Source organism: Heliangelus exortis, chromosome 20 (genome assembly GCF_036169615.1).
Source record: "Heliangelus exortis chromosome 20, bHelExo1.hap1, whole genome shotgun sequence".
Classification (NCBI taxonomy): domain Eukaryota; kingdom Metazoa; phylum Chordata; class Aves; order Apodiformes; family Trochilidae; genus Heliangelus; species Heliangelus exortis.
This window is the reverse complement of record NC_092441.1, coordinates 3,300,729-3,327,555: the sequence shown is the minus strand read 5'-3', so window position 1 is coordinate 3,327,555 and position 26,827 is coordinate 3,300,729. Positions and strand designations below refer to the sequence as shown.

The 26,827-nt window shown below is 40.6% G+C and overlaps 2 protein-coding genes across 6 annotated transcripts in view; both read left to right on the top strand.

The window, feature by feature from the left end:
* The first annotated feature begins 30 nt into the window (after nt 1-30).
* On the top strand, nt 31-9,277 carry PSMD12 (proteasome 26S subunit, non-ATPase 12). Its single transcript, XM_071763872.1, has 11 exons — nt 31-203; nt 1,844-1,903; nt 2,438-2,566; nt 4,669-4,776; nt 5,706-5,810; nt 6,248-6,397; nt 6,560-6,694; nt 7,262-7,374; nt 7,736-7,910; nt 8,430-8,507; nt 8,837-9,277. Exons 1-11 carry the CDS (start codon nt 96-98, stop codon nt 9,044-9,046), a joined length of 1,371 nt encoding a protein of 456 aa, XP_071619973.1. The 5' UTR covers nt 31-95; the 3' UTR covers nt 9,047-9,277.
* A 6,389-nt stretch (nt 9,278-15,666) lies between these two features.
* HELZ (helicase with zinc finger) overlaps nt 15,667-26,827 on the top strand; it is an 81,725-nt gene continuing 70,564 nt past the window's right edge. For 3 of the 5 annotated variants that reach the window (XM_071764525.1, XM_071764526.1, XM_071764522.1), the window contains exon 1: nt 15,667-15,723. The gene's annotated coding sequence lies outside the window, so the exon portion shown is untranslated. Of the gene's footprint in view, nt 15,724-18,352; nt 18,377-20,166; nt 20,190-26,827 lie in introns of those variants that run through there. The other 2 variants (XM_071764523.1, XM_071764524.1) reach the window with 2 other exon arrangements.

The window sequence follows — 26,827 nt, the reverse complement described above, 5'->3', positions numbered from 1 at the left end:
TCCTCTCCGGGGGCTGTCCGGGCCGTGCCTGCGCGCAGCGCTCGGGCGCTTCCGGTGCGTGTTGGCGGGGGGGGACGCGGAGCGGAGCGGGGGAGATGGCGGAGGGCGGCGCGGAACGGGCCGATGGCCGCATCGTCAAAATGGAGGTGGATTACAGCGCGACCGTGGACCAGCGGCTGCCCGAGTGCGAGCGGCTGGCGCAGGTGAGGGGGGAGGGAGAGTCCGGCGGGGCGGATGGGCTGAGTCATGGCGCGGGGCGCGCTAGGCCGCGGACCGGGAGGGAAACGGGAACGGGAGGAGAGAGCGGCGGCCGCCTCTGGGAACCGCATCGGCTGCTGGAGGAGTCGGGGTTTCCGTGATGGGGAAGAAGCAGGGAGTGCTCGAGGGTTCCCTCGTCAGGGATGTGCGGGGGTGAGCGGGAGGGGAGGTGTCGGGGTGCAGCCGGGAGGAGGAGGGCACGGGAGGGCCCGGTTCCACCAGAACCATCCTGGCTTGGCCCTGCTGCCACTTCCCACGGGGTAGCTGGGCTGGGCAGACGCGGAGGTGCTCGTTCATCCCAGGACACTCGTGTACCAGTGCTGGGAGTGCCTCTGGTTCGGGTGGGACAGGCAGCGCTGTGCAGCCTTCCAGCTCGGTTCGGTTCGGGTGGCAAAAGGCAGGAATAGAGGGGGCAGCATCTGGCATCTGCTGGGCAAAGGTGTGTGTGTAGCCAGCCATCAACCACCCCGAAATGAGGGGGTTGTAGAGGGCAACATGCTCCATGTTAAGGATTCCTTTATGGACCTGCCCAGCAGTGCAGGTGTTCCTGCCCAGCTCAGAATCCAGCAAGAGAAGTTGGATTTGTTGGTTTCTTCTTCATCTTTGATTCTTTATCTGCAAATTTTGTTTATCATATTCTTTATCAGATTCTGCTGCAAATGCTCAGCTCCATCCATGTGTCTCATGAGAACTTGTGGGAGCGTGTGGCAGAATTCTGAAAGCAGGAGCCTTGAGATAAATAAATTGCATCTTACACGATGTTAAGACTGCAGTGCAGGGAGGCTGAGAGGCTGAGGACATGTTTTATCCCACAGACACAGCTCTGCTTAGGTGCAGACAGCATGACCAGGTTTCATTGCTGCAGAACATGTAAATTTTGCAGCAGTAAGAGCACATCCTGGTCAAATAGTTTAAAAGCTTTCAGTGGGGTAGGTACATTTGAGAAATAAAATTAATTTCCTCCTTTTTGTTATTAAATTCTCCCATACTAACAATTTTTTTTGCACAGTACTTGCTAGGAATTACAGTTTAGGGCTACAAGTACGTTGTGATATCTTTAATTCCTCTTAACAAAGGCAAATCTAATTTTCAAAACCCCCAAATCAGGACCAGTAAATTCCTTGCTCAGCCTGTAAAGCATGTAGTATCCTTCCTATAATACACTGCAATTAAAAGTGATGAATATGGATGAAAGTAAAACATTTCTGGGGGGGTCCAAGTTATCTAATTGCATATCTTTTCTTACTCAAAGCATTTTGAGTAAGAAATAAATCAGTCTGCCATCTGGCTCAGTGACTGTGAGCTTACCAAACCTGTCTGAACCTTGCTGGGTTTCTTGTGGTAAACAGACAACTTAACAGTGTGTGTTGGGCAGAAATGAAGTGGTACCTTCCCAGTTCTGTCTGTGTGTGGAACCATATATTTAAGGTTAGTGCTCTGTATGTTCCTTTTTTTAAAAAAAAAAATGATTAAAAATGGGGGTACAGGCTAAGTCTGTGGTTTTTACTTGCATGAGGGTTAGAGCTGCTCAGGAGCTGAACTGTGTTCTTCACTCATGTTGGGAATTCTTTGCCTGTCACATTAGGAAGGAAGATTGCAAGAAGTAATTGAAAATCTTCTCTCCCTGGAAAAACAAACACGAACGGTAAGTGCTGCACTGTTTCTGCTTGGGGCCCCCTGGAGCCCTCCTTGTCCCACTGCCTGACAAGTCTTTCTCTTTTGTTGTTTTTTTCTTTAAAAAAGAAAATCAGTATCAACAGGGCTCCATTCCGTAACTTTTTGATACAAATCTTCATCTTTTGTTGTCTTTTCCTCAAAAAAAAAAAAAAAAAAAAAAAAAATATCAAGGGGGCTCCACACCGTAACTTTTTGATACAAATCTTCCTCTTTTGTTGTTTTTTTCTTAAAAAAGAAAATCAACATCAATGGGGCTCGATACAGTAACTTTTTGATACAAATCTTCCTCTTTTGTTGTTTTTTCCTTAAAAAAGAAAATATCAAGGGGGCTCCACACCATAACTTTTTGATACAAATCTTTCTCTTTTGTTGTTTTTTTCTTTAAAAAAGAAAATCAACATCAACGGGGCTCCATACAGTAACTTTTTGGTATAAAAGAAGTGGAAGTGAGAGGTGTGGAGGTTGTTTTCCCCATCACTGATCTCCTGTTTGTTTGTTCCAGGCATCTGATATGGTCTCCACATCCAGGATATTGGTTGCTATAGTGAAAATGTGTTATGAAGCTAAAGACTGGGATGCTCTTAATGAAAATATTATTCTTCTATCAAAGAGAAGAAGTCAGTTAAAACAGGTGAATTGAACTCTTGATTGTATTTGTTGCTGTGTTATGTATCTGATTGTGTGTAGGGACTTTCCTGAGTCTGTAGCACCTGCCTGAATAATTGTAATTAGCTTCTGTTGATATTTTTGGGTAGATATCATGAAATCCAATTAGAAAACTGATGTTTGGAATCTCTCCCCACCTTGTGCCTGAGCTCCCTGTGGTCCAAGTTGCCATTCTTGGCCAAAAAAACTCTGATTTTTCTGCTTTGGTGCACACCAGTGCTTTTAGATGGCACTTCATACATCTTTATACAATTTTTCGTGTTCATCAGGTGTACATTAAAAAAAATTATTGCAATTTATTGTGCTCAGGTGGGGTGGATGCTTACCCCACTCATACTCTGGAATGAGGAGAAAAATTGATCATTTAGGTAGCTGAAACCTCTTGTGTTTAAGAAGGTAGAGAGTTTATTGCAGTTTCTTTAGTAGAACTTGGCAACAGGTAATTTTAATGGCATCATTGGCTTAGAAAGAAAAAGATTATCTACTTTTAAATGTGCAGAAATGTTAGGAATTTGTGTAAAAGTAGGGTACAGTTTAGTTCTTTAACTCACACAAACTGTGGCTGAAGATTTGCACTGTTTCAGCTGAGTTTTCTTGAGGAAGAAGTTTCTAGAAGTTGCATTCTGTTTTTGTCAGAAGTAGGAATTTTAATAATAACTGTACAGCTCTGTCAGTGTTGTTACCAGAAAATATTCCACACCTGTGCTTCCCACTGAGGGGTGGGACCTTGTTAGTGCCTGTTTGGGGATATACAGAGATGGAAAAATGTCAGTCAGAATAATTAGCATTCCTGGAAATGCTAAAAAGTTCCTGGAAAATCTTCAGGTGTCCTAAATGGAAGGGTTTGTGCATTTACTGAAGGTGCCTTCCCTTCAGCCATGCAGGGCTGAGCTCTGTCAGCCCACGTGGGAGTGGTGTGGATTTGGCAGGAGTGGTTCAAGAGAGGTTTAGGTTGGACATTAGAAAGAATTTCTTTCTGGAGGGGGTGCTCAGCCATTGGAATGGGCTGCCCAGGGAAGGGGTGGATTCTCCATCCCTGGAGATATTTCCAAAGAGCCTGGATGTGGCACTCAGTGCCATGGGCTGGGAACCACGGGGGGAGTGGATCAAGGGTTGGACTTGATGATCTCTGAGGTCCCTTCCAACCCAGCCCATTCTGTGATTCTATGAGAACCATGTGGGATGAATTCTTTTCAGTAGCATTGGGAAAACTGAGAAAAAAGGAATGAGAGAAGAGCATTGCATTGCCCCTGTGCTCAGCTCTGGGGAGGCCACAGCTTAAATCCTGTGTCCAGTTCTGGGCCCCTCAGCTCAGGAAGGAGATTGAGGTGCTGGAGCAGGTCCAAAGGAGGCAACTGGGCTGGTGAAGGGATCCAGCACAGATCCTATGAGGAGAGGCTGAGGGAGCTGGGGGTGTTGAGGCTGGAGAAGAGGAGGCTCAGGGGAGACCTCATCACTCTCTCCAACTCCCTGAAAGGAGGTTGGAGCCAGGGGGGGGTTGGGCTCTTTTCCCAGGCAACTCTCAGCAAGACAAGAGGGCACAAGAGGGCTCAAGTTGTGCCAGGGGAGGTTTAGGTTGGACATGAGAAAGAATTTCTTTCTGGAGAGGGTGATCAGCCATTGGAATGGGCTGCCCAGGGAAGGGGTGGATTCTCCATCCCTGGAGATATTTCCAAAGAGCCTGGATGTGGCACTCAGTGCCATGGGCTGGGAACCACGGGGGGAGTGGATCAAGGGTTGGACTTGATGAGCTCTGAGGTCCCTTCCAACCCAGCCCATTCTGTGATTCTATGAGAACCATGTGGGATGAATTCTTTTCAGTATCATTGGAAAAACTGAGAAAAAAGGAATGGTAGAGGAGCATTGCATTCCATCTGACTCCTGCCATCACTTCCCAGCATCATTTGACACCTTTTTATGAACCAAAGGCCTTCGGTGTCTTGCGTGTTTTTTGTTGAGCCACCTTAGTTTGATAGAAAACCAGTACTTCCCTCTGAGTGCTGTATGAATGAATTTATGAAATCTAAAAACACAGTATGGTTTTTTTTTCCCCTCTAACTATACCAGGCAGTGGCTAAAATGGTCCAGCAGTGCTGCACTTATGTTGAAGACATCCCAGACTTACCAGTCAAACTGCGCTTAATCGACACGTTGCGAATGGTGACAGAAGGAAAAGTAAGATTTTGTTTTAAGACTGAATGTCTAAAAGGTAGAATAAAAATGTTCCCCTTCTTTAAAAGCATAGCTTCTTTACATAAGTTTTTTATCTTGTTCAGATAAGAGCAAAAGTAACTTTTAAATTAACCTGAGAAGCCAAAAAGACTGCAAAAGAATAGAAGTATTTCCCAGATGTCATATGGAAATAGTTTGCTGCAATATCTCCATGATGTGGATATTAGAATGTATTATTAATATAAATAATACTATTAATATAATTAATATTACATTTCAGATTTCTAAAATGCCATTTCTTTTTCACTTTTTAAAATGTTATGTATGTGAGTTAGAGAAATGGGCAGGTTTAGTTTAATTTCTCCTGCACTTAGCAAGATGTTATGTACAGTTAGAATAACCAGGAGGTGCTTTTAAAGCATTATAACAAGTTAATTATTTACATAATATTCCCTTTGCTTTAATAAAATAAACAATCCTGGATGAAGGTATATTTTATTTAGGTTACAGCTTTTGCCTGTTCCAAGGTAGTCTAAATTGTTAGTAATAAATTGTTGATTTATTGCTGGTTAGGAGTGAGTAAAATCAAGCAAATGGTGGTACAATGGTGGAACCATTACAGTCTCAACTTTGTATCTGTTTCAGTATGTTTTAGCTGATGAAATATCTACTACTTCATTCACAGTGCACATTGTTTTATGTTTTTTTAAAGAATAGTAGACAAATGCAGACATTATTTTGTAGATCAATTTGGGGTGGCAACTCTCCATCCTGTTTTCTCTGTGTATCTTGGGGGTAGCATCAGCATAGTAGTGGATACACAAGGAAATAATTGGTTATACAAAAACATCAAGTATCTTAGTGGGGTTGTGTATCTTAGGGTTTGCCCTCCTGTTGAGAAGATTCCAATGTTTATAAACTTCTGGTTTCAGATTTATGTGGAAATTGAACGCGCTCGCCTGACCAAGACACTTGCAACAATAAAAGAACAGAATGGGGAAGTGAAGGAGGCTGCCTCTATTCTGCAGGAGCTGCAGGTAACACACACCATGGAGCTCAGTTCTTTCTGCTCTTAGATTATTATTTAGAAACTTAATCAGTAACATCTGCAGAAATGCATGGAAGGAGATTAATTGTTATTAGTGACAGTGTCATTCAGTTTAAACTGCTTGTTTTAGTCTCATGGTTAAGGATGGAAATACTTTTATTTGGAAAATAAATTTATTTATAAATATTTATAAATATAGTAATTATTTATTATTTGGAAAACAGATTACAAGTCTCTAGTTAGTGCACTGGGTTTGGTGTTAGTGGATTCTTCCCTTGTAAGGGGGCTGTAATTTGAAATTGAATAACCTTTTCTCCAGTTTAACTTGCTCTTTTCTATTGTTTTTTGCCCCCTGACAATCTTGCACAGTTAAGACTTCTCTGGGTTTGATTTTGACATTTTTAAATAGTTCCATTTTCCTTTTAGGTGGAAACCTATGGTTCAATGGAAAAGAAAGAACGTGTAGAATTTATCTTGGAGCAGATGAGACTCTGTCTAGCTGTAAAAGACTATATTCGGACTCAAATTATCAGCAAAAAAATTAATACAAAATTTTTTCAAGAAGAAAACACAGAAGTAAGTCATTGGCCAATTTCTCTTCCCCCCCAACTCCTGTGCCAGTTATAATATGATGCTCCTCTCCTCAGGTATATTTGAATCTGTTTTCTGGTATCCAGTTGGATTTAACTTGCCTGATTCCCAGAGCTGTATTAATTTTGCTGTTTGATACCATTTCAGAAACTAAAGTTGAAATATTATAACCTAATGATTCAGCTGGACCAACATGAAGGCTCCTACCTCTCCATCTGTAAGCACTATAGGGCCATTTATGATACTCCATGTATCCAGGCTGAAAGTGAAAAGTGGCAGCAGGTAAAAGCAACATTAGATATAAAATGTCTGTGTTTTTATCTGGCAAATACTCATTTCATTACCAGGGCAATGTACAGTAGATTTAACAGCTCATGGGTCTCTCATTCTTAGTTGTTTTTTTAATAACAAATCTGTTATTTTTTTAATTAACAAATTGGTTAGTTGAAAACAGGTACAATAAGTTGATCTCAAATGAATATTTACACCTAACATTTTCATTAGATTGTCTTTGAAATCTTGAGAATGTCTTGTCTTTTGTACAAGTGCAGAAATTATAAATAGCTGTGCAACTGTGGTCTAAATGATACTGTTGTGCATGCAGTACAAATGTCCTTGAAAAGTGTTTTTTTCATTTATTTATTTCAAGCACTAGACATTTAGCTAACAGGAATCAATTTAAATGTTTGTGATGGTTCTTTTATGCAAGATGTCATCAGTTTCACCTTAACTTCTTGATGTGCTGGGTTTAAGCCTTTTACATGTTAAATCCTATGCTCTGTGAGCAGTGTTCTCTGTTCAGTTATGGAGAAAAATCCACATTTCAACAGGCACTTTCCTCTTGAACAGGCCCTGAAGAGTGTTGTTCTTTATGTTATTCTTTCACCTTACGACAATGAACAATCTGATTTGGTGCACAGAATTAGTAGTGACAAAAAGCTAGAAGAAATCCCAAAGTATAAGTAAGTATCCTTTCTGCTGAACAATTCATAGATAAAAAAGGCTCTTTCAAACTAGCTCTGCAAGTGACATCTGTTTATGCTGTGTCTGCTGTAAGCATCTCACAGTTTAATACTGTATGAAAAATACTGCAAAATTTTCACAATTGTGCAAGTTCCACTTGAAAAGGAATATGTTTGTAAGAGAAAGACTTTTATTAAAAATCCACCCTGACTTGAGCTGCTCCTGAGAGTGTGAAGAATTAGAGAATATATTCATGAAGAGCAATGAATATGAATGGTCATAAAATGAAAACATGCTGTTGAAGTATGAAATGAGCCTTATTAATTCAGAAGTGTAAATCAACTTTACTGAACCATTTAGAGACCTCCTGAAACTCTTCACTACCATGGAACTGATGAGATGGACTGCCCTAGTTGAAGAATATGGGAAAGAATTGAGAGAAGGATCTCTTGACAGTCCTGCAACAGATGTTTTTGGCTGCACAGAGGAAGGTGAAAAGAGATGGAAAGATTTAAAGAATAGAGTTGTGGAACATGTAAGTATGGCTGTCTTTAAGCTTTAGTTATGTATTTATTGCCTCAACAAAAAATGCTTTTAGCTTGCCATATTTTAGTTACAAAGAAAACAAACAAACAAAAAGCATGTAGTAAAGCAGCACATCAGTTGCCTTTTCCATTGTGGTGTATTTTTGACATTTTATTTTATGGCTTTTATTTGCTTTATATCCTTATTATAGATAGGTATTTGGCACAGTTGACAGTTAAAAAAAAAAAAGAGCATATTGCACTCAAATTGAGATTTAGCATTCACATTTCAATAGAACAGAAATGTGCAAGTCTTGCTCTGTATTAAAGTCACAATTGGTTGGTTTCATTACTTCATAATTTTTCATGTAGAGACTTTTACACCTTTTACAAACAAAAGAACTGTTGGTTCACAACTCACTCATGTACCTTAAGCTGGACTGCTGTACAGCACTACTTTTGACTTTTATATTTTTGCATCCTGCTTCAATTCTATTTTACACATAACCCTCTGAACACTTTTATTCCAGAATATTAGAATAATGGCTAAATATTATACCAGAATTACAATGAAGAGAATGGCACAGCTCCTGGATTTGTCTGTGGATGTAAGTGTTGCTTTGCTTATCCTTCTTTCATAAAGGGTGTGGAAGTACATGTGTGCATGTGTTTGTGGCAAAAATGTGAGTATTTAGCAGAGTAATATTTGAGTTTTTGCATAGATTGTGCTAGAACCTTGCAGAGCCAATGTGTGTAATATTAAAGTACTGGGTGTTTTTTTTTTTTTTTAATACAGTATTGCTACAGCTGTATTTCTGTTAAGTGTAAATAAAACCTTGCTCCCTATGGATTAATGCTGCTTGGGAAGACTTCTGATGTTTTGTAGCTAAAAATGCTGTTTTCTAAACCCATAATTTTCTTGACTTTGTCTTTGCAGGAATCGGAGGAGTTCCTGTCTAACCTGGTAGTTAACAAGACCATCTTTGCTAAAGTAGACAGGCTGGCAGGAATTATCAATTTCCAGAGGCCTAAGGACCCAAACAATATTCTCAATGACTGGTCTCACAAACTCAACTCCCTCATGGCCCTGGTTAACAAAACCACACATCTCATTGCCAAAGAGGAGATGATACATAACCTGCAGTAAGGTGCCTCAATAATCTCAGTGCTTTTAAGGAAAGCATTACATCTTCAGAATAGAGACTATTATTGCAGTGTGTATATGGTTTCTTTTCTTCCTATCAAGCCTTCCTGGTCTAAAATTTAGAACATAATACTGAAATTCCTGTTGACAATTAAGTTCCCTTATTATTCAGTTGTTAAATGTTTTTGCTACAATTGGTGAATGAACATAATAAAACTGTATTGCCTGGTATAACAGTAGTCTTGTGGTTTCTTCTTTTCATGTATTACCTTGATCTGTCTAACACATCATTCTGTGATTATTTCATTACAGGACTTTTTGAGGCTGTGATTGAGAGGATATACTGTAAATAATAAAATCCTAGGGTGTTACAGTAGCAAGCATTGAGGTAACATAATACTGCTTGACCAAATTTTGGATGTTCATGCTTAAGAATAATGCTATTTCTTGCCATTTGGGAGCACACGTAGATTTTATTAATTAATTCTGAATTGAGAATCTACCTGAATCTTGCCTGCTTGGTACAAGTCACTGATTTTCACTGTCTTGTAGTTACAGTTTGTAATTACTACAGCAGCAGTTATGCAGTTAGCTAGGATAGTGCTTCAAAGCTGCTGCTTCCCATAATTGAATGTGTTCTATTCAGATGAGATAATGTCCTCTATTACTTGTTTTAACTTACTCCTAATGGAGGGAGGCTGTAGACTTTTCCCCATGTCCCTGTTTGTTTGTTTTTTTTAAGGCAGTAAAATTCTACCACAAATAGTATAAAAAGATTCAATGAAACTTATATTGAATTTTCTTTGGTTTCTAATGATTTTTAATGCTAGCCATAACTATTCTTTTAATAATTAATTAGGTAGAGACTCTGATTGTAAATAATGTCCTGAGCTGTATATAAATCCTGTCTCTTTAAAAGCACACTGAACTTCATTCAGAGGAACACTCTTAGCACAGGTAATTATCATATGAATACACAGTAAGTCAGGAAACTTTAGCTGGGGATGTTGAGTGTGTGTGTGTTGAGTGTGAAGGGACAGGAGAAGATGGAAGCTGGGAAGCAGTGATTTGCATTTGAAATGTAGACTCTGGATACAGATGAGGGGAAAGTGAGGAATGTGATTTGGGAGGCTTTATCGAGCACACTGCATTTAAGCAACAGAAAAACAACAGAACTATCCCATGAGGGAGGGGAGAAAGAGAAGCAGACTGCTGAGAATGCATATAATGCTTCCCATCTAACTTCCTAAATTGTTTGATAATCCAATTGTACAAATTGTGTAACATCTTGGCAGAGCCACGTCTGAGAATGGCATGTACTTGGTCTTTGCAAAGCTACCCTGAGTAGAATAAGCAAAGCTGGCTGCTGCTGGGATAATGAACAAAGTAACTTCTGCTTTGACCTTGTCAGCAGCAAAATTCCAGCTGCTGAAAACTGAGGCAAGAGGTATCAGAAAAAAGAGCAGTGGGGTCATCAGGGAAGAGGGAACTTGCCTCTCCCTGTTCATCATAAACCTCCCCCATCACAAAATTAAAAGAGGACTTTAAAAATAAAATTGTGGAATTATTAGGCTGCAGGGCATAAGCCCAAGTGAGTGGCAAAGAATCTATTCATGTAGCCTGGAGATTTTCTGTTTTGTTTTGTTTTGTTTTGTGTTTTGTTTTGTGTTTTGTTTTGTTTTGTTTTGTTTTGTTTTGTTTTGTTGGCAGACAACTATTGATGAAAATGAAAGGAGGGCACCTTGAGTCTTCCTGGAAAAGGTTGTCACATCCAGGGTTCTAGGAGAAAAGACAAACTGTAAACATTTGGTGCTAGTTCATCTCCAGAATGCAGATTTATGTCAGATACAACTTCCCTGTGAGCAATTTAAAGATCAACATGAAGGTATGCTGGCTTCTTAAGATGGTCTTTGATCTTGACAGTGTGGGATCAAATCATCACATTAATCTGAACTTTGTAGTTCCCATCTCCTCAACATACCCTCAGCAAACCCTCAACATCCACTTATTGCCATCCCTGATTTTGTGGATCAAAGGAAAAATGAGTAAGAATTAGTTTGAATATTACTCACTCTAGAAGTTGTATGTGTTTAGTGAGGCCACACTGAGGAAATATTTTCCTTGGATAACAAGATTAAAAGTCAAGATCATCTGTTCATTAGAGGACTGTGGAAAGATTCCAGGGGAATTTTCATGCTGGAAAACCAAAACTTGCTACTCTTCGGCCTAGGAATCATATATTAATGGCTGCCTAGAAACAGTTTGCTTTATTGTTTAGTAAGTCCTGGAATTACTGTTGCTATCTAACCTCCAGTCTACCACTGACTTGTTTGTGGCAGAGGGTAAACCACTTCACTTCTCTTAGTTTCCCATGATTGCTGCTTCTGAGGGAGTTGAAAAATATAGAAAGGTCCAGTGTGCTAAGACAATAAAAACATTGCTTCTATTACTGCAATCATTCTGGAAAGTCTGTTGGGAAAGGCCTCCTGTTGTTAAGTTTCTCAGAGGTGAAAACGACTCAAGATGTTAGGCTGCAAGGTCAGGGAGGAAGCTTGGCCCTGAATGTATTGAATTATTAAAATAATTAATAGTGTTTATTACTTTTAAATGTTCATTGTAATGTTTTTTCTTGTGTTCTGAAGTTAGACATAATGAGGGAAAATCTCATTTTCTGTATTGTAAGTGAAGAAATGCCATTTCCTAGAAACAGCAGTGAACTGTATCATAGCATAGAAATAGATTTTCTGAATTTCCTCTGGAAGCAGAAGTCTGAGGAGAAAGGGGAAAAAAAAAGCAGCAGTGTGAGCTTGAAATCATTAAAATACTTTTGTTTTGAAAATGTAAAAACCAAGCTCTAGCTGTGATGGGTGAGCCAGGACAATATATTTGGCTACCAGCTCTCCCTTAGCCCTGAAGCAAGTGAAGGTTTCTTGAGATCCCAACTTTTCCAGAACCTGTGCCACACCTATCAGAGCTCTGCTCAGATCTCAGCTCCATGGCAGGGAGCCTACCAGCTCTGAGTGGCCCCAGGTTTTCATACTCCTGGTTTTTGGCAAAGAGCCTGGATTCTCCAAGGACCTGGGCATGCTCCTAGCTTCGCAGGATAGGGAGATGTTCTGTGAACAGTTGTGGTTTACTGAATCCTGACATGAGAGCAGGGGGACTGGATGTGTTTCTGAGTGTTTTCTTTGCCGTTCCAGTCCCAGGCTGGGCTATCTAAATGGCAATTTTAAGATCTCAAGAGATTTTGAAATTTAAAAACAAAAAAAAAAGCAAGCAAAAGCAGAATTGAATTTTATGTTGATGCATTCTTTGGAGGTTTTTTATTTTGTTTCGCTTCAATCTTAGCATTCTAATGAGTCCCTAGAAATAGCACTGTTGGGTTTTTGAGGATCTGAGACCTGTCAAGCCTCATGATGCTGAGCAGAGATTCATTGGCTTTGTTCCTATCAGATGCCTCCCCATTGTGCCTTTGGCATTTCTTAGGTTTGCAACTCATGCTTTTTCTTCTGCTCCCAGACTCCTTGGGACCAGCTCTGCCTTGGTCTTCTTGGGCAGGAGTGCTGCAGGCAGTGCTAAACCCCCCAGTCCTCAGCCTCTGTCAGCTTCTCCTCTTGTCAGGAAGTCCCCTTAGTGAGCACATGGGGATTTCAGGAACTTCTGAAGTCTGGACAAATTTTGGAAATACAGGAGTCAGCACATAAGGTGGTTCTGCACCCATCCATGCTGAGTGAAGACCTGGCTTGTTGACTCAGCCTGGAGATTGTGAATGATGTGTTTGATTACAGAGTTTGGAAGCCAAAATTGCAGCTTCCACTGAGGTAATACATGTCAGAGGGACAAAGACACATCTCATGGAGTCCCTCCCACAGTAGCAGCTAATATTATAAGCTTATTTTCTTAAATTATCCCTTAATGCTGTATTGAAACCTGCCCATAAAGGCCACAAGAAGTCTCCTGCTTCCCATGTAGTGTTTAACTGCTTGTTAGTGGCACACTCAGCCTTCTGTTGCTGTTAGAAGTGGCTCTGAAACTAAAGTTTAGTTACATTAAAAGCCCTTTGGCTTTGAGATCTCATCTCTTAGGCCAACTGCTATATGATTTGTGCTTTGAACAGAATTTCCAAGGTTAATGAGTGCTTGGACCCTAAATGAGGTTTGGACCAACAGTCCTCCTTTCTAGCTGGGTAAAAAAAACATGAAAGAGCTTGGAAGGGGGCACTGCATAGAAAAAAAATAGAGTTATTCCAATCTTGCAGGCTCAGTGGCAGTGCTTGAACAAAACAGTGCTTGGCAGCCAACCCCATCTTGGAGCTGTTGGCTCCCTCTGTAGCCTCTGGCACGTCCACTTAGGGTTTCTACAATACAATTAACCAGTCTACAAACTACAGTAAAACCTCCTTCATATGGGGGCTAAGAGGTTTAATTTCAGTAACAAGATCATAAAAAGCAGTGAGTGTAAGGGCACAGTCTCCATATTGTGCTTTACACACAGGGCTGGGATTCCCCTCCTGCCACAGGCTTTCCCCACCTCCTTTCTGGGCTGTTTCTGCAGCTCTGAGTTGCCATCTTTTTACAGCTTTTCAGAACTTTCAGTCTAGGAACTTTCAAAGAACAGGGACAGATAGCAATGGAAATGGTGTCATCGAACAAATCCTTCCTTGTACAACTCAGCCACTAGTCACACAACTTTTTTTTTTTCCTAGCATAAAATAAAGAAATGCTGTCAGAACAAACAGATTTAAAAGTTAATGACAGCTTAAGTGAAATATAAACCCAGCAAATTCCTGTCTCACCCCAAACTGAACTTCAGACGATGTACACATATTTTTAGATTTACACACACATATAAAAGTTAATCTGTTTTCCACTGGTTGTTTTTTTTTTAATATCATTTGTTTAAAACTTTCCTTGCCTTTTTTTAACAGAAAAATTTATCAGTAACACAAAAACTCCCTAGGAACAAACCACAACCAGCCTCCAAAATAAAAGGATGAATTTCCCATCAACAACCTGCACTGAATAAGACAAAAAGATAGATCCTAAACATGATTCCATGTTTATCAGGTTCACCATAACAACCCCTTTCCTTGCACCTGTGGAAAGCACTTCCAAGTCCTACCTTTGGGTGTCTGAGGCAGGAGCTGGGGACCAGGAGAGATGTCCTGGGACAGGCTCCACGGGAGTGTTTCTGTCCTCCAGAAACGACTGAACGATTGAACCTGGGACCAAACTGCCCTCTGATATGGCCTCTGGCAGGGCACTGAAATAGTTAACCCATACTCCCAACTGCATTTATCAAGTTGCATTTATAAATTGCATTTAAAAGTGGACTGATCTGAGGCTGCAAATGCAAAGGATTTCTTTAAACGTATTTCCTTCTGCATTTACATTTTTTTTTTTTTTTTTTTGCAAGGAGCTCCCTCTTACAAATGCATTACTGATGAATATTGAAAATATTCTTGGGCACAAGTATCTTCTTGCAGTGGCAATGCATCAGAGGCTTGGCTGGTGGTTATTCTTCAAAGAGTTAGGAGGCGTTAAATGTAAATTTGAATATAAATGTATTTAGGAAAATCCAATACTAAAATGATTTGGATCTTATAATTAGTTTAATTAAAGGAGATGGATTTTTTTTTTTTTTTTTAAAAAAACACTTCAATTCTCTTTTGTTGATAAACTCAATTATCAAGATCCTGAAGCAAGCTGCTTTCCCCCAATTTCTTGTCCACTTTGCCCTGACACACAGCAGCCTCGGGGCACACAGGGGCACCCACCCGTGGCAGCTGCACCCACAACGCCTTTAAAAACCCGCTTTGCGCAGCAGCGCAGGTATTGGGCACCGACTGCCAAAGGGCTGAGGAGGGAACATTCCTCCCGAAAATAAAACTCTTACGCAAAGCACTTTTTGGGGATCCGTGCGCGGCCAGACGCGCGGTACCAGCGCTCCTCCAGCAAAACCCGATGGGTTTTAATCTTGTTAAAAAACGATGCAGAGCGGGAACTGTTCCCGCACCTGGTGGTGCAGCCTCCGCACCCGCGTTCTGCGACTTTAGGGCAGGGCAAGAACTTTTTTTTTTTTTTTTTTTTCCAAATTAATTATAAGCAAATAACCCCACAGCAGGAGAATAAAGGTGAGAACCAGGGGGTTTTAGCGCAGATGGGCTTTTGTCTTGCTCTCCACCGCCTCTGCGCACCTCAGCCCCTGCCTGACCGCGGGATCTCCGCGGGCGCGCAGCGCTGCGCTCCGCCAGCACCCCTGGGGCTGCGGGCGTGGGGAGGCAGGGACACGGTTCCCAGGAAAAGGGGTGGGGGCGGGAAAACAAAATAAATAAAAAAACAGTTTAAAAAAAAATAAACGGGAAAACAAAAAAACAAAAAAACAAAAAAACAAGAAAACAAAAAAAACCCACAACCAAAACCCAAAGGTCCTGCCGGGCTCCTTCAGGCAGAGGTGTGAGGGGAGAGCTGCGGGATGGAGGTTCTGGTGCTCTCCGTTTCCCTCCGCGGTAGTCCCGCTCCCGGTCCCGGTTCGTCCCGTCCCGGGCCCCGTCCCGTCCGCCGCTGCCTCCGCCTTCCCCCGCCGGGCCGGGCCGTGAGGAGGGCGGGGGAGGGCTTTCCCACAATGCTTTGTGGGGACGTTGACAAGTGGATCCAAGATGGCGTAGAAAGTAATGACAGGTAAGTCAGGACTTCCCCATTCGCCCCCCGCCGGGACCCAGGGCGGTCGGGCCCCTTTGAAAAAAGGCTCCGGGAAAACCTCGGCGGATCCTCGGTACCCCGCAGCCGATCCAAAGGCCTCTCGGGGGGGTTGCCGGCCGGGCCGGAGGCTGAGCGGTGCCGGCTGGAGAGGGCCCTGTGTCTGCGGAGGGGCCTGCAGCGGCAGCCGCTCGGGGGCTGTTTACGGGCGGGCTCGGCCGGAGCCCCGGGGGCTGCCGCGATCTCCCCGGGAACCGAAGCCGCAGGAGGGAAGGGAACGGAGCGGCCCTGAGGCCGGAGAAGCGAGGGAAGGCGTAGGGGCCAGCCCGGAGAGTCGGAGATACCTTCTTGCACAACCCCGGTTTCTCCCGGTTTCTCCGGGGGTGCCTCCGTCAGGGAGGGCGGTGGGGGGGGATGCGGAGGGGTGGGAGGGAGGGAGCTTTGGGTTTAGTACCGGGCGGGGCGGGGGAGGGAAGGGCTAGGGACAGCCAGGAAATAACAATCATAAAATAGAAGTTTAAAAAAAAAAAAAATTAAAAAAAAAATAAATGTTTAGGTTGGGCTCGTTGAAGGATGGAAAAATAAATTGGAAGAATTTAACTGCTGTTGTAAAATTAACCCTCGGAGCAATGGAGGGTTGGCAGATAAGGTTATATTTTTGTTTTCTTTGGGAGGCTTTGTCAGGGCCAAGTGGCTGGAAGTGGGGAGTTGTAACACAGATCCTGAGGATCCCTTCATACCATGCAACTCTTGTGAAACAGAAAATAGACAAGTTTTTATTGCACTACTCCCAACTTAGACTCTCTCTCTCTATATATATAAAAATATAGATATTTAGGGCGAATCCCCAAGATATAAGTTACCATTCCTGGTGTGGGTTATGTCCTTTAATAAATTTCCAAATGAGTGAAGTTATTTGGCTTCATTACATTGTTGGTCAGGCTGCTGTTGTTTGATCATGGTAACGTGATTAAACAGATCAGTGATGGAAATTAAGAAATAACTGCAGGCAAACAGTTGCAAGGTTGCTTTCCAATTAATGACAAAATGAGTAAGAGGTAACAAGATAATAGGATTTTTGCATTATCAGGTACAGCAAGCCTGAGATGAAGTTCTAAAATAACACAGTATATTTCATTTTTCAGTGAAGAAAAAAGAACTCAGTTATAAGTCCTGAAAATGTCCTAAAAATTACAAACCCCATTGAGAAATTGAGTGCATCAAGGCTGATGTTATTGGGATGGTTTGGATTGTTGGGGTCTTCTAGCATTTTTGTTTTTAATAATCTAATTGAAACAGGACAAAGGATAAATTATTGACCTCTTCCCTTAATATTAGAAAAAACATTCCTCTGTAAAAAGTGGAAAAAAATCCAAATTAAATGAAGTGATGCTTGGCAACTTTGCATTATTTTCCAAGTGGGATTGGTAGAACAGGGAAGTTTTAAAATAATGTGTTTTAAATTCAGTTGTTTCAGTAGCTTTGAGTCATAGCAGACTATGAATGAAAACTTTGTGTTTTGTTTTGGTTTTTTTAAATGGCAAAGCTTGTTTGATTTGGATCAGCTGGGGATGCTGGGCAGCTTGCTCATCCTCTGTAGTGAGGAGCTGATTCTGAGTTTGCAGTTGAAATTCAGATGAGGGGAGGGTGCCCAAGTGACCACCATGTTCCCTCCTTCCTGAGATGCAAACCCAGGGATTTGTTCTCAGATGAATCAGACCTTGGTAGGCTGAGCTTTACAGCTCAGAAATTGTGAGTGGTGAAAGCTGAGTTAAGCTTTTTTTTTTTTTTTTTTTTTTTTTTAGTTGAACTTTAATTAGCAGAACAGTTTTTCTTCTTGGTAAGTGAAAGAACATTTTATGTGTTCTTACTGATAAAATTGAGTTCTCTTTGTATTTTGTCATGAAAGCAGAAATGACTTTTTTTTTTTTCTTAGCTGAAATCACATTTCTATTATCACTCCTCACCTCTGAATTCTTTTGTGACTCTATGAAACAGACAGAGTGTATATTTCCCCTCTATTTAATACAGACCCTGTGCCTTTTTAAGTGAGCCAGATGAACTTTTGTAGGAAAGAATCCTCTTAAAGCTCTTGCTTTAGGACTTGCAAGTTTGTAATAGCTGGTTTGCCATTTTTTTTTTGAGGGGGTGTGTGTGGGTTTGTCTTCTGGTTAGGTTGTTTTTCTCTCTTCCCCAGCAGACTAAAAATTAAAGGGAGATATGTGGAAGCAGCACCTTAATCTGTAATTTGTCCCAGTTCTGCTTCTTGATCTGTCACAGTGGATCCTTTCCATTTCTGAAATTTCAGTGATTTCAGAGAAGTTGCTCGTGGGCTTTGGGATCTGTATTTTAGTAGATTGGGTTGCAGGAGAAAGGCTGGAGTTTGGAGAGAGCTTCTACTCAAAGGTTTGTTTGGAAATTCCTGTCTTGAAAATGATAAGTAACAGTGCCTAGAAGGTTTGAAGAGATAATATTTCCAAGTGGGTAGGATACAGGCCTAGTGTTTGAGAGATCTCAACAGCCTGATGCAAATCACTTCACTTGTTTATGCTTCCTTTTGAAGGACTTGGAAATGGGAATAGTGAGTCTCACCAACTTGTAAAGAGTCTTGACGCCCATGGATGAAAGAGGCTATGTAAGAGCTGGGCAATATTATTACTAATGTTTTTCAGCTCTGTTAATTTAGCAGTCTGATGAAATATTTTCTCCATTGTTGGCAATTATTTTTGTTACTAAAATCACCTTTGCAATTATAGGTATTTTTTCTGACTTTCGCTGTGGGTTTTTGCCTTTTCTACCATCCTACATTTACTACACCACTTTATTCTAGTTGTTTTCATTTATTTTCATTTAAATAATGGCAGAAGCTATGGCTGGAGGAATTCAGATTATTAGTTGCAAACCCTTGCCTCTTTCACCTCACTGACATTCTGTCCTGAGGTCAGTGGTACCCGGATAAGTCTGGTAGCAGGAGTGAAATCTAAAATAGAAGTGTGTTTGGTGATATTTTAAATCCTGTCCCCTCTGTGCAGCCTGAATAACTGGGGAAAGTCATTCTGCTTTGCCTCAGGGATGGAGCAGTTGGGCAGCTGCCATTCCCCCTGCCTTGGGGAGCAGGAGGCCAAGAATCCCTGTTAATAGCAGTCCCCATCCTTGCAGTTTTCCTGGGGTTTTACAGGCTTCCTCCTGGAAGCAGATCCCTGGGCTTTCCTCCTTATGCAAGGCTTATCACAGGCAGAAAAGAGCAAATTTTGTGTTCCTGAACTGAAACCAGCAAATTTTGTTGTTCCTGAGCTTCCCTCTTGCTCACCTATCACTGTTGATTGTCATTTCTCACTTTTGTTGAGGTCCTGAGGCAAGATCCCAGTATCACTACATGGGATATGTATTTTTTTCCTTTCACTGGAAGTATTAAGGGTTAGATTATTAGAACAAACAAGATCTTCCTTTTTTTGTTCTTGTTTGTCTTGCTATTTCTTGCGTGGCCTTTGGCAGTAGCCAACACTTGTGTTTATGTGTATCAGTGACATATTTAAAGGCACAGTACTTTTAATGTTAGATTTCTTACTCCCTTTGCTAGACTTCTGTGTATTGTAATTCTTTTTTTTTCAGCAAGGAATAAAAGAGAGGATAGTGAAAAAGAGACACACAACATTACTATGGAATAAAACCCCAAAAGCCTGCTTGGTCTTTTGGAGATTTTGACTGGGAAAGTAAATGCTTGTTTCCTCCTACCATTTATTTTGGGGGAGGGAGGAAGAAAATAACTAAACTTCACAGATAATGCAATTAGAAATTAGGAGTGTGCTAGATCAGACTGCTCTATAGAAACAGGCTGGCTTCTGGTGATTTTGTTATGGTGGTATTGAGATGTATCTCAAGTTCTGTATTCAAAACCAGTCTTGCTTACTGAGCTTTCGTGTTCTCTTCACACAAATGTTTACAATGTGAGACTTCAACCAGAAGCAATCACTCCTGTATGAGGAACACAGAAAAGTGAATATTACTGTAGGAAAAGAACTGCTTAGGAATTTAAAAAAGGGAGATTGTGATTACCCGTGGGTGAGAATTTGTTTTTCTGTTTTTCATTGCACTGCTACTTGAAATTAAAAGACACTTAATGTGGCTGTAACGTAATATCCAAATATTTCTCTGCAATTTTACATGCTAATTAATTCTCATGAATTTAATAGAAATGCACTGGTTATTTACCCTTTTCTCAGAGGCCACCAGAGTATGGAATTGCAGGCTTATGACAAGAAAACCAGATAAGAAATCATGGTTTCAGCCTTTTTTCTTCTTAAATGTAATTCTGCTGAGCTGGTAGGCAGTTTTTGTAAGGGATTTTATGTAAAGAGATGTTTTGGAGATGTTACTGTTAACTGTTGTGCCATTTGTTTCTGTTGCTCTCAGGAAGTGCCACTTGGATGAAGAATGATGTGACTGAGGTTGGATATTTTTAATCTTTGGCTTATCTCTGGTCTGGGGAAATACATTTCATGATCTTTCCTCTTGAAGCAGTAGGAAGGCTAATTAATGATTCTCAGGGCTGTCATGACTACACACTGGAAGAAAAGGAATGGTAGGATTATGTTAGGTGTGAAATTTTGGATGTTGGAGTGGCAGGAAGGGTAAAAACAGGTGAGAGGGTAGAAATGGGAGCAGTGGAGTTTGGCCTGAGCTGGTTTGATGGTAGTTAGGCTGAAGTGTTATTTGGAAATGATCTTTCAGCCTGTGAATTTCATAGTTTGTGGGACTTTTTTCGTAGTTATATAGAGAAAAAATAGTGTTTTCATCAAAACACTAAAAATTAGACTGCTTAAATATGCTTAGAAGTTCTTTCAGAGCCCTTAAGACCCCATGGCAAAGGAGAAGTATGTAACACACAAGAGCTCTTCCTGAGACTCTTGATTGTTAGCAATGTGGCACGAGTGTTTAATTTGCTGGAAAATATTTAGTGGTTCAGCAGACCAAGAAAGTAGCAAATCTTTGTGGACATAATAAATGGAGAATACAACAAATGAAAAGCATAGTGGGTTTGGCAGCATATAAAATAATGCTCATGTATCTTCTCACCAACATACTCTGTAAGATACTACTGAAATACTACTGAGATGCTACTCACAAAGATTATCTATCTAATTTTAGAGTGAAAATTTCATTTTATCCTGGGACAGGACAGGGACAGGCAGTGTGTTTCTGTTCCCCAGTAATGTTTCTTTGCTACTCTCAACTAAATTCCCCATCAGGCAGCTGGGATCACCAAATCCTGGGAACCAGCCATGGTTGCTGCCTTGCATCTGCTCCTCTGCCATCTTGGGAGCCAGAATTAATTTTTTGGCCTTTCCTCACTGTCTAAGGTTGCTAAGGGGAACATTTTCCAGCATCCTCCCAAATCTCAGTGTGGTAGCTGAGTGCTGGGGGTATTTTCTTGAAGTGATGCTTTTGTTAGGGTTGGTTGTGCTGATGGGTTTGAGGTAACTGCTCTGGCCATATCTGAAGAGATTCCCAGGGTTGGAATGACACAGGACATTGGTCACTTGAAGTGACTGACCTTGCCTGCAGATTTCTTTATATTTGTTTGTCTAGACACTGCTTTTCTCCCAAAATTTTGTGAGAATTATACCACTAACCACAGCATGATGGTTTCTCATTCCTGCTGGTGGCTGTTTGAGTGGGGTTTATGATATGTAACTGAGTTTCTAATGCTCATTTCAAAAGGAATGAGGAGGGTGAATGTCTTTGGGAAGCTTGTGGTGTTTTGGGTACAAGTTACAGTGTTGCCCACAGGGTTTGGTCTGTGGGAAGAATTTGGGAATCTGTATTCTGTTCTCTACAGTGGTCTAAAAATGGAACCTGTTGGTAGTCTGCTGTTTGTGTGTTTGAAGAGAGGAAACAGGGATGTTCTAAAAGTGTTACCCAGATGCAGAAGGGTTAATATCATTAAAATATTCTCCCAAATCAGGCTTAGCTATATTATACCAAACCATTTGAAGCACAGTCATGTAAAAATGAATTTCAAAGGTTATTTACAATCAAGATAGCAGGTTTTAGTGGTGGAGGATAGTTACTGCTTTGAACTTTCAAAACAGCACACAAAAATATCACACACAGTTACATAATAGGTATGGTTTGGGGAAAGATGTGTTTGGAGTATCTGTGGGTGGCATGATTGTGTTATTAAATCTGTTATGGTAGGACCTTTTTGTGCTAAGCACTGTATAAATGCCTAACAGAAAAGTCAAGCACAGTGTTATTCACTACCATCATAAATTTAAGTTCATTATAATGCTGCAATGAGGACTGAGGTGTATTGAAAGAAAATTTTCCTGTTCTGTATCACAACTTTCTGGATGATTTCTATGTGCAGTTTGTCACTGTAACTGTGCAGTGTAACTGGTATTCTGCATGAAGATTTTTACAATCTTTTGCCTCTGGAATGGATTGTAAGAAGGATTCATATTTTGCATCTCAGAAAATAAACTTGGGGCTTTTTAAAAATCTTTTTTCATCCAAAACTGTAGCACCTTGCACTGGTGATCAAAGCTGTGTCCCCCTGTCATAGCCATGCACTGCTTTGCAATCCTGGGCCCTGCCAAGGGTGGGGAAAGTTCTTGTTTGAAATGAGAGGTTGACATTTGAGAAAACCCTGGTTCATCAGCACTTAGGGTCCCTGTTAAGGAGAGAAAAACATGAATTAAACCCCTCAGTTTTGTTGGAGTTTGCATGGGGCTTTCTAAAGGGGGATAGATTTACTACAAAAAAAGAATTTCCTAATTTAGAAATACTTTTATTGCTGAAATCCAGATACAGCTTCATTAGAAGAAGCTGCAAAATGAAGCACAAGACTGCAAGTTAGGAACTCTTTGGTTTTGTCTCCAGAACTGAGTAAATTGGTGAACTTTGGCAAATGAGCTGTGGAGAAGAGCTCTCTGAAGAGTGTTGTAAGAGAGGGAAATTCAGTGAGCATCGTGGCACACTGTGTGACACATCAGAAATACATTTGTAAATATCCTGATATGTGTTTTGTGTCACATTGATGCTTGGGAGTCTTCTTGGACTTTTGCATTTGCTTGGCAATTGGAAAATGAGGTGACAGATGTTGAGTCACATGTAGGCAGATGTACCTATAGATCATATAGCAGGCAGTTCTCAAAAAGGACTTCTGGCAGTGTCTTATGACTCAGTGGAGGAAAATAATTGATAATTGCATGACTGGAAGTCCTCAGGATTAATGGTGTTCACTTTTTTGGGGTCAAATTTATTACTAAACATTAAATTGTGAAATATACTGAGACATCCAGGAGCAAGGCCACGTCCTGTTCAGGTGTTTAAAAGAAAGGTTCTGCCACAAGCAGTAAAAGTTGTGGATCATGGTGTTTAAACCAGCTTTTAGAGAATGGATATTGTATTCTTCTGCAAAGTGTGTTTGAGTTTGAGACTTAGGTTGGTGCTGGTCTTGCAGTGCTGATTTTTCCCTTTGTTTTTCTCTGGCAAATTTCATTACGAGAAGCAAAGATTGAATTACTTTTCTAATGCATTTTTTAAAGTAAATAATTGGTGATGTTGTTATGGGGATAGAATGGTAACCATGGGACAATATTTCAATTAAAATGCCCTCATCTTGGATAAGGGTGAGAAACTCTGCTCTCAAAAACTGTCAGAACATATAGATATATATGGAATACAGACTGCTGCTGTTAACTGCTTATTATGAAAGATTGTTTATGTGGAGTTTTCTATGATGGAGCCAAAAGAACTTTAGGTGGGGCAGAAGCACCACCTATTATTATGTTACCTGATGCTTACTATGACATAGTTGGTTATTACTTGCCAGATTTTAATTATTTAGGTTGAAATTTCCCATGGTAGGTGTCTATCCCAGGCTAACTTTTTGGATGCCGGGGAGGGGGTGAAGGGTTCTGCCAAGAAGATGAAGGGTTCTGCCAAGGTGATTCTGTCTTTTCTAGAAATTTGGCAAAAAATTTTCTTATGTTCACAATAAAATAGAAAAAAAACCCCATCTAATGTGCTGTAGTTCTGCTTTGTAAAAAGCTGAGCTATGTTATAGTAGGATGTTTCTGCCAAGGATGTACTTGTTACCAACCCTGTGAAAATCTGTTCAACCTTGGTCAAATTAGCATTTAGCACAAATGTATAAGATCATCCTTGCAGTGAATGTATTTCAGCCTGGGCTAAATGAGATTTCTGTATGATTTGAAGGCTGGGGCTTCTGCATTCCTCCCTGGTAGGATTTTGGACAAAACCAAGATCACAGAAAATTCCTCCCCTGTACTCCCAGTCCCCACTTCCCTTTCCTTCCTGTTCTACCTTCATTCAGCATGGAGGAAGCAGCAACTGGGTTTAAATAAGAGGTGCAGGTTTGCAGAGAATATGGAGAATAAATGTGGAAATAGGAGTGGCTGAACAAGGAGATTGAGGTTGAAAAGTATTCGTGTTGGAAAGAAACAGAAGGGAGGCTCTACCATGTGAATGCACATAATTTATTTTACACTGTTAATAGAGTTTTGTTGGAATACAGATTCAGTGTTTGCATAAATTAGAAGGTGTTTGAGGAATGGAGTAGGGAATAGCAAAAAACCAGGCAAATCATACTTAAGCCCTGTGTTTGCTGCTCCTCATTTTTTGTGTTCCAAATGAATCCTCCCATGTTGTGATGTAGGGAAGTGCTGAGTAATCATAAGTCATTCAGCAGCCACTGTGTGTTCTCCTTTGATCATATAAAGTGCTGGATAGTACAGGGAGAGCATATGGGGGGAAAAATCAGGTTAAGTTGTCTTAATCTGAATAGAAAAAGTTTCTAGAAACTTTTGGCTTTAGTGTGTCTTAATGTCTTAATTATTTGTGAGATGGGAATAATGTCAGGAGGATAAAGACACTTCCTTAATACTTGTGAAGTGCTCAGTCACAGTATTTGTGAACATTGTGGAAAAATTCATGTAAATATTAAAATGCTGTCTTGAGAACCAGATTTGGGTAGCGTGCAGTAAATAGGGCTTGTAAATGTGGGAGTGTCATGATTGTCTGTGATGGATGTAAAGTGATTTAAAGAACACAGAGGATCCAGATGTGGAAGGCATTTGCTCTTAATCTCAATTGCTCGTATATTTTTGTTACTATTGTTATGTGAGTGGTAAACTACCCACAGGCACTTGTTCCTTTTTTAGTAATTGTGGATTATTCTATACATGAAATTTATGGGATCAAACTCAAGGCTCCATTTACATAGCCAGAGATCACTTGTCCTCCTAATTTATGGTGCTCCCTTTGATTTTTATACATGGAAGGATAATCTAAGTGTTTAATGGTAGGGGGCTTCATGAACCTGTTAATTCCTTTTTTTTATCTTCCTGAAACCAAGCATATCATGTTCCTTAGAAGATAAGCAGCAGAAGTTCTTGCTGCTGTTATGCTATATAATAAAACCTTGAAATAAGCTTTCTTTATTCTCTATGCTCCATTTCAGATTTAACTTCGTTTTTGGAATTTAAAGTAGGGTCATTTTGCTTGGATTTGTACAGTATTAACCAGAGCAATCCAGTAATTTTGGAAAACTGATTAGATTGTCTTCTCTCAAGGGTGGAGACTTTTCTATTTGTTCTGTAAGGTGTGCAGTACATTTCTGAGCACTGCATGTAACTAATATTACTGACTTCAGCCACAACTGCACAAAATGAGGGGATAAGACCTCTGCTATTATATTCTTTTAAAATAAAAAAACCACCAGCACCTTGCATATTAATCTTCTCTGCACCCTGCACAAGATGCTCTCTGCTTCTTCTCTCTTTTAAGTCTTTCAGATTGGCATAATGGGTTATCATTTATCTGCTCTCTTTTTATTAAATGATTTTCTGAGTGTGGGATTATTTACGATGTCTATGGCATGATATGTGCATTTTTTCTGAGTGTGTCTAGAAGTGGCTTCTGTGTTTTGTGCAGCTGTGTTTTCAATACCTTCCTGAAGGCTTGAATAAAATGCATTTTTGTCTTAAGGCAAATATAAGTTTACTTTATCACTAGAGCTAAGGAAAATCAATAGAGATTTAATTTTCTTTTACTAATCTAAAGGTACTTCAGTGGTATTTTTTAGCACTACAAAAACAATTAGATAAGATAATCTAGAGGTGCAAGCATGCCTTAAGTAGAAGATTCTTTATCCACAGGGATTGTGACCTTCTGACTTCCCAGCTATTACTTTCTCTATCATGGAAACAGATCTTGGAGACTTTCACATACGAATTGCTTACATCTCAATTTTACCAGTAAGAAATTTCAAAAAGCTATGCAGTAGGTACTGCTGGTGTCTGGAGTCTAAAGAGTTTTGAATCTCAGCTTCAGGGAAGCCTGGAAACTACTGGATGGATCCTTGAGCAGTTAAGTTAATGAATGCAGTTTATAGCTTTTATATCATTATGAGCAAGAAAGATAAATAAGATTTTTCTTTTACCAACGAGCGATAATTTGTTACAGTGCTGTTTCTCTCTCTGGTAAATGGCAGCACATGGCAGTAACTGATGGGTAACTGGCCTCTTGGTATCAATAAGGAGCTGAATTATTCCTTCTCCTGTCCCTGGGTGGACTTAAAAATCCAGGTCTCTGGCATCTGCCTTGTTACACGTTTCTCATAAACCTTGCAGCATCTTTGAATCTTCTGTGAAATTCAGCTCACATTGAAGTTCAGAAGTTCCTGGGGAAGGGCAGACCAACCATTCTAAAAACTAAATCTAGTAGGTCTCTTCTTGCCTCTTGGATGGATCTGCTGGGAAGTTGGGATAAAGCAGCCATCGTTTCTCCACATAGTACCTGAATTTCTGAGATGTTTAAAACTTCCCTCCAGTTTTGTGGCCAACCATTCCATTTTGCAAGCAGAATCCCCCAGGGTTAGGAAGCACAGCACGGTGCCCACTTGAATTTCCTTGGAGAGGGGCAGGAGGAGCTGAATTCCTGCCCTGCTTTCCCTGAGCCCCTGCCAGCTTGTCCCCAGTAGGCAGCAGCATGGCAAACCCTCCTTCTCCTCTCTTTTCCTGCAATCCAGCGGGCTCTTAACTGGAGGACACAGCTGAAT

What these genes read in the sequence shown, in the direction of transcription:
- PSMD12 (XM_071763872.1), top strand. Translation starts at nt 96, where the DNA reads ATGGCGGAGGGCGGCGCGGAACGGGCCGATGGCCGCATCGTCAAAATG. An exon ending in GAAGAAGTCAGTTAAAACAG is followed by an intron (nt 2,567 to 4,668) that starts GTGAATTGAACT and finishes TAACTATACCAG; the next exon opens with GCAGTGGCTAAAATGGTCCA. An exon ending in TCCTGGATTTGTCTGTGGAT is followed by an intron (nt 8,508 to 8,836) that starts GTAAGTGTTGCT and finishes TTGTCTTTGCAG; the next exon opens with GAATCGGAGGAGTTCCTGTC.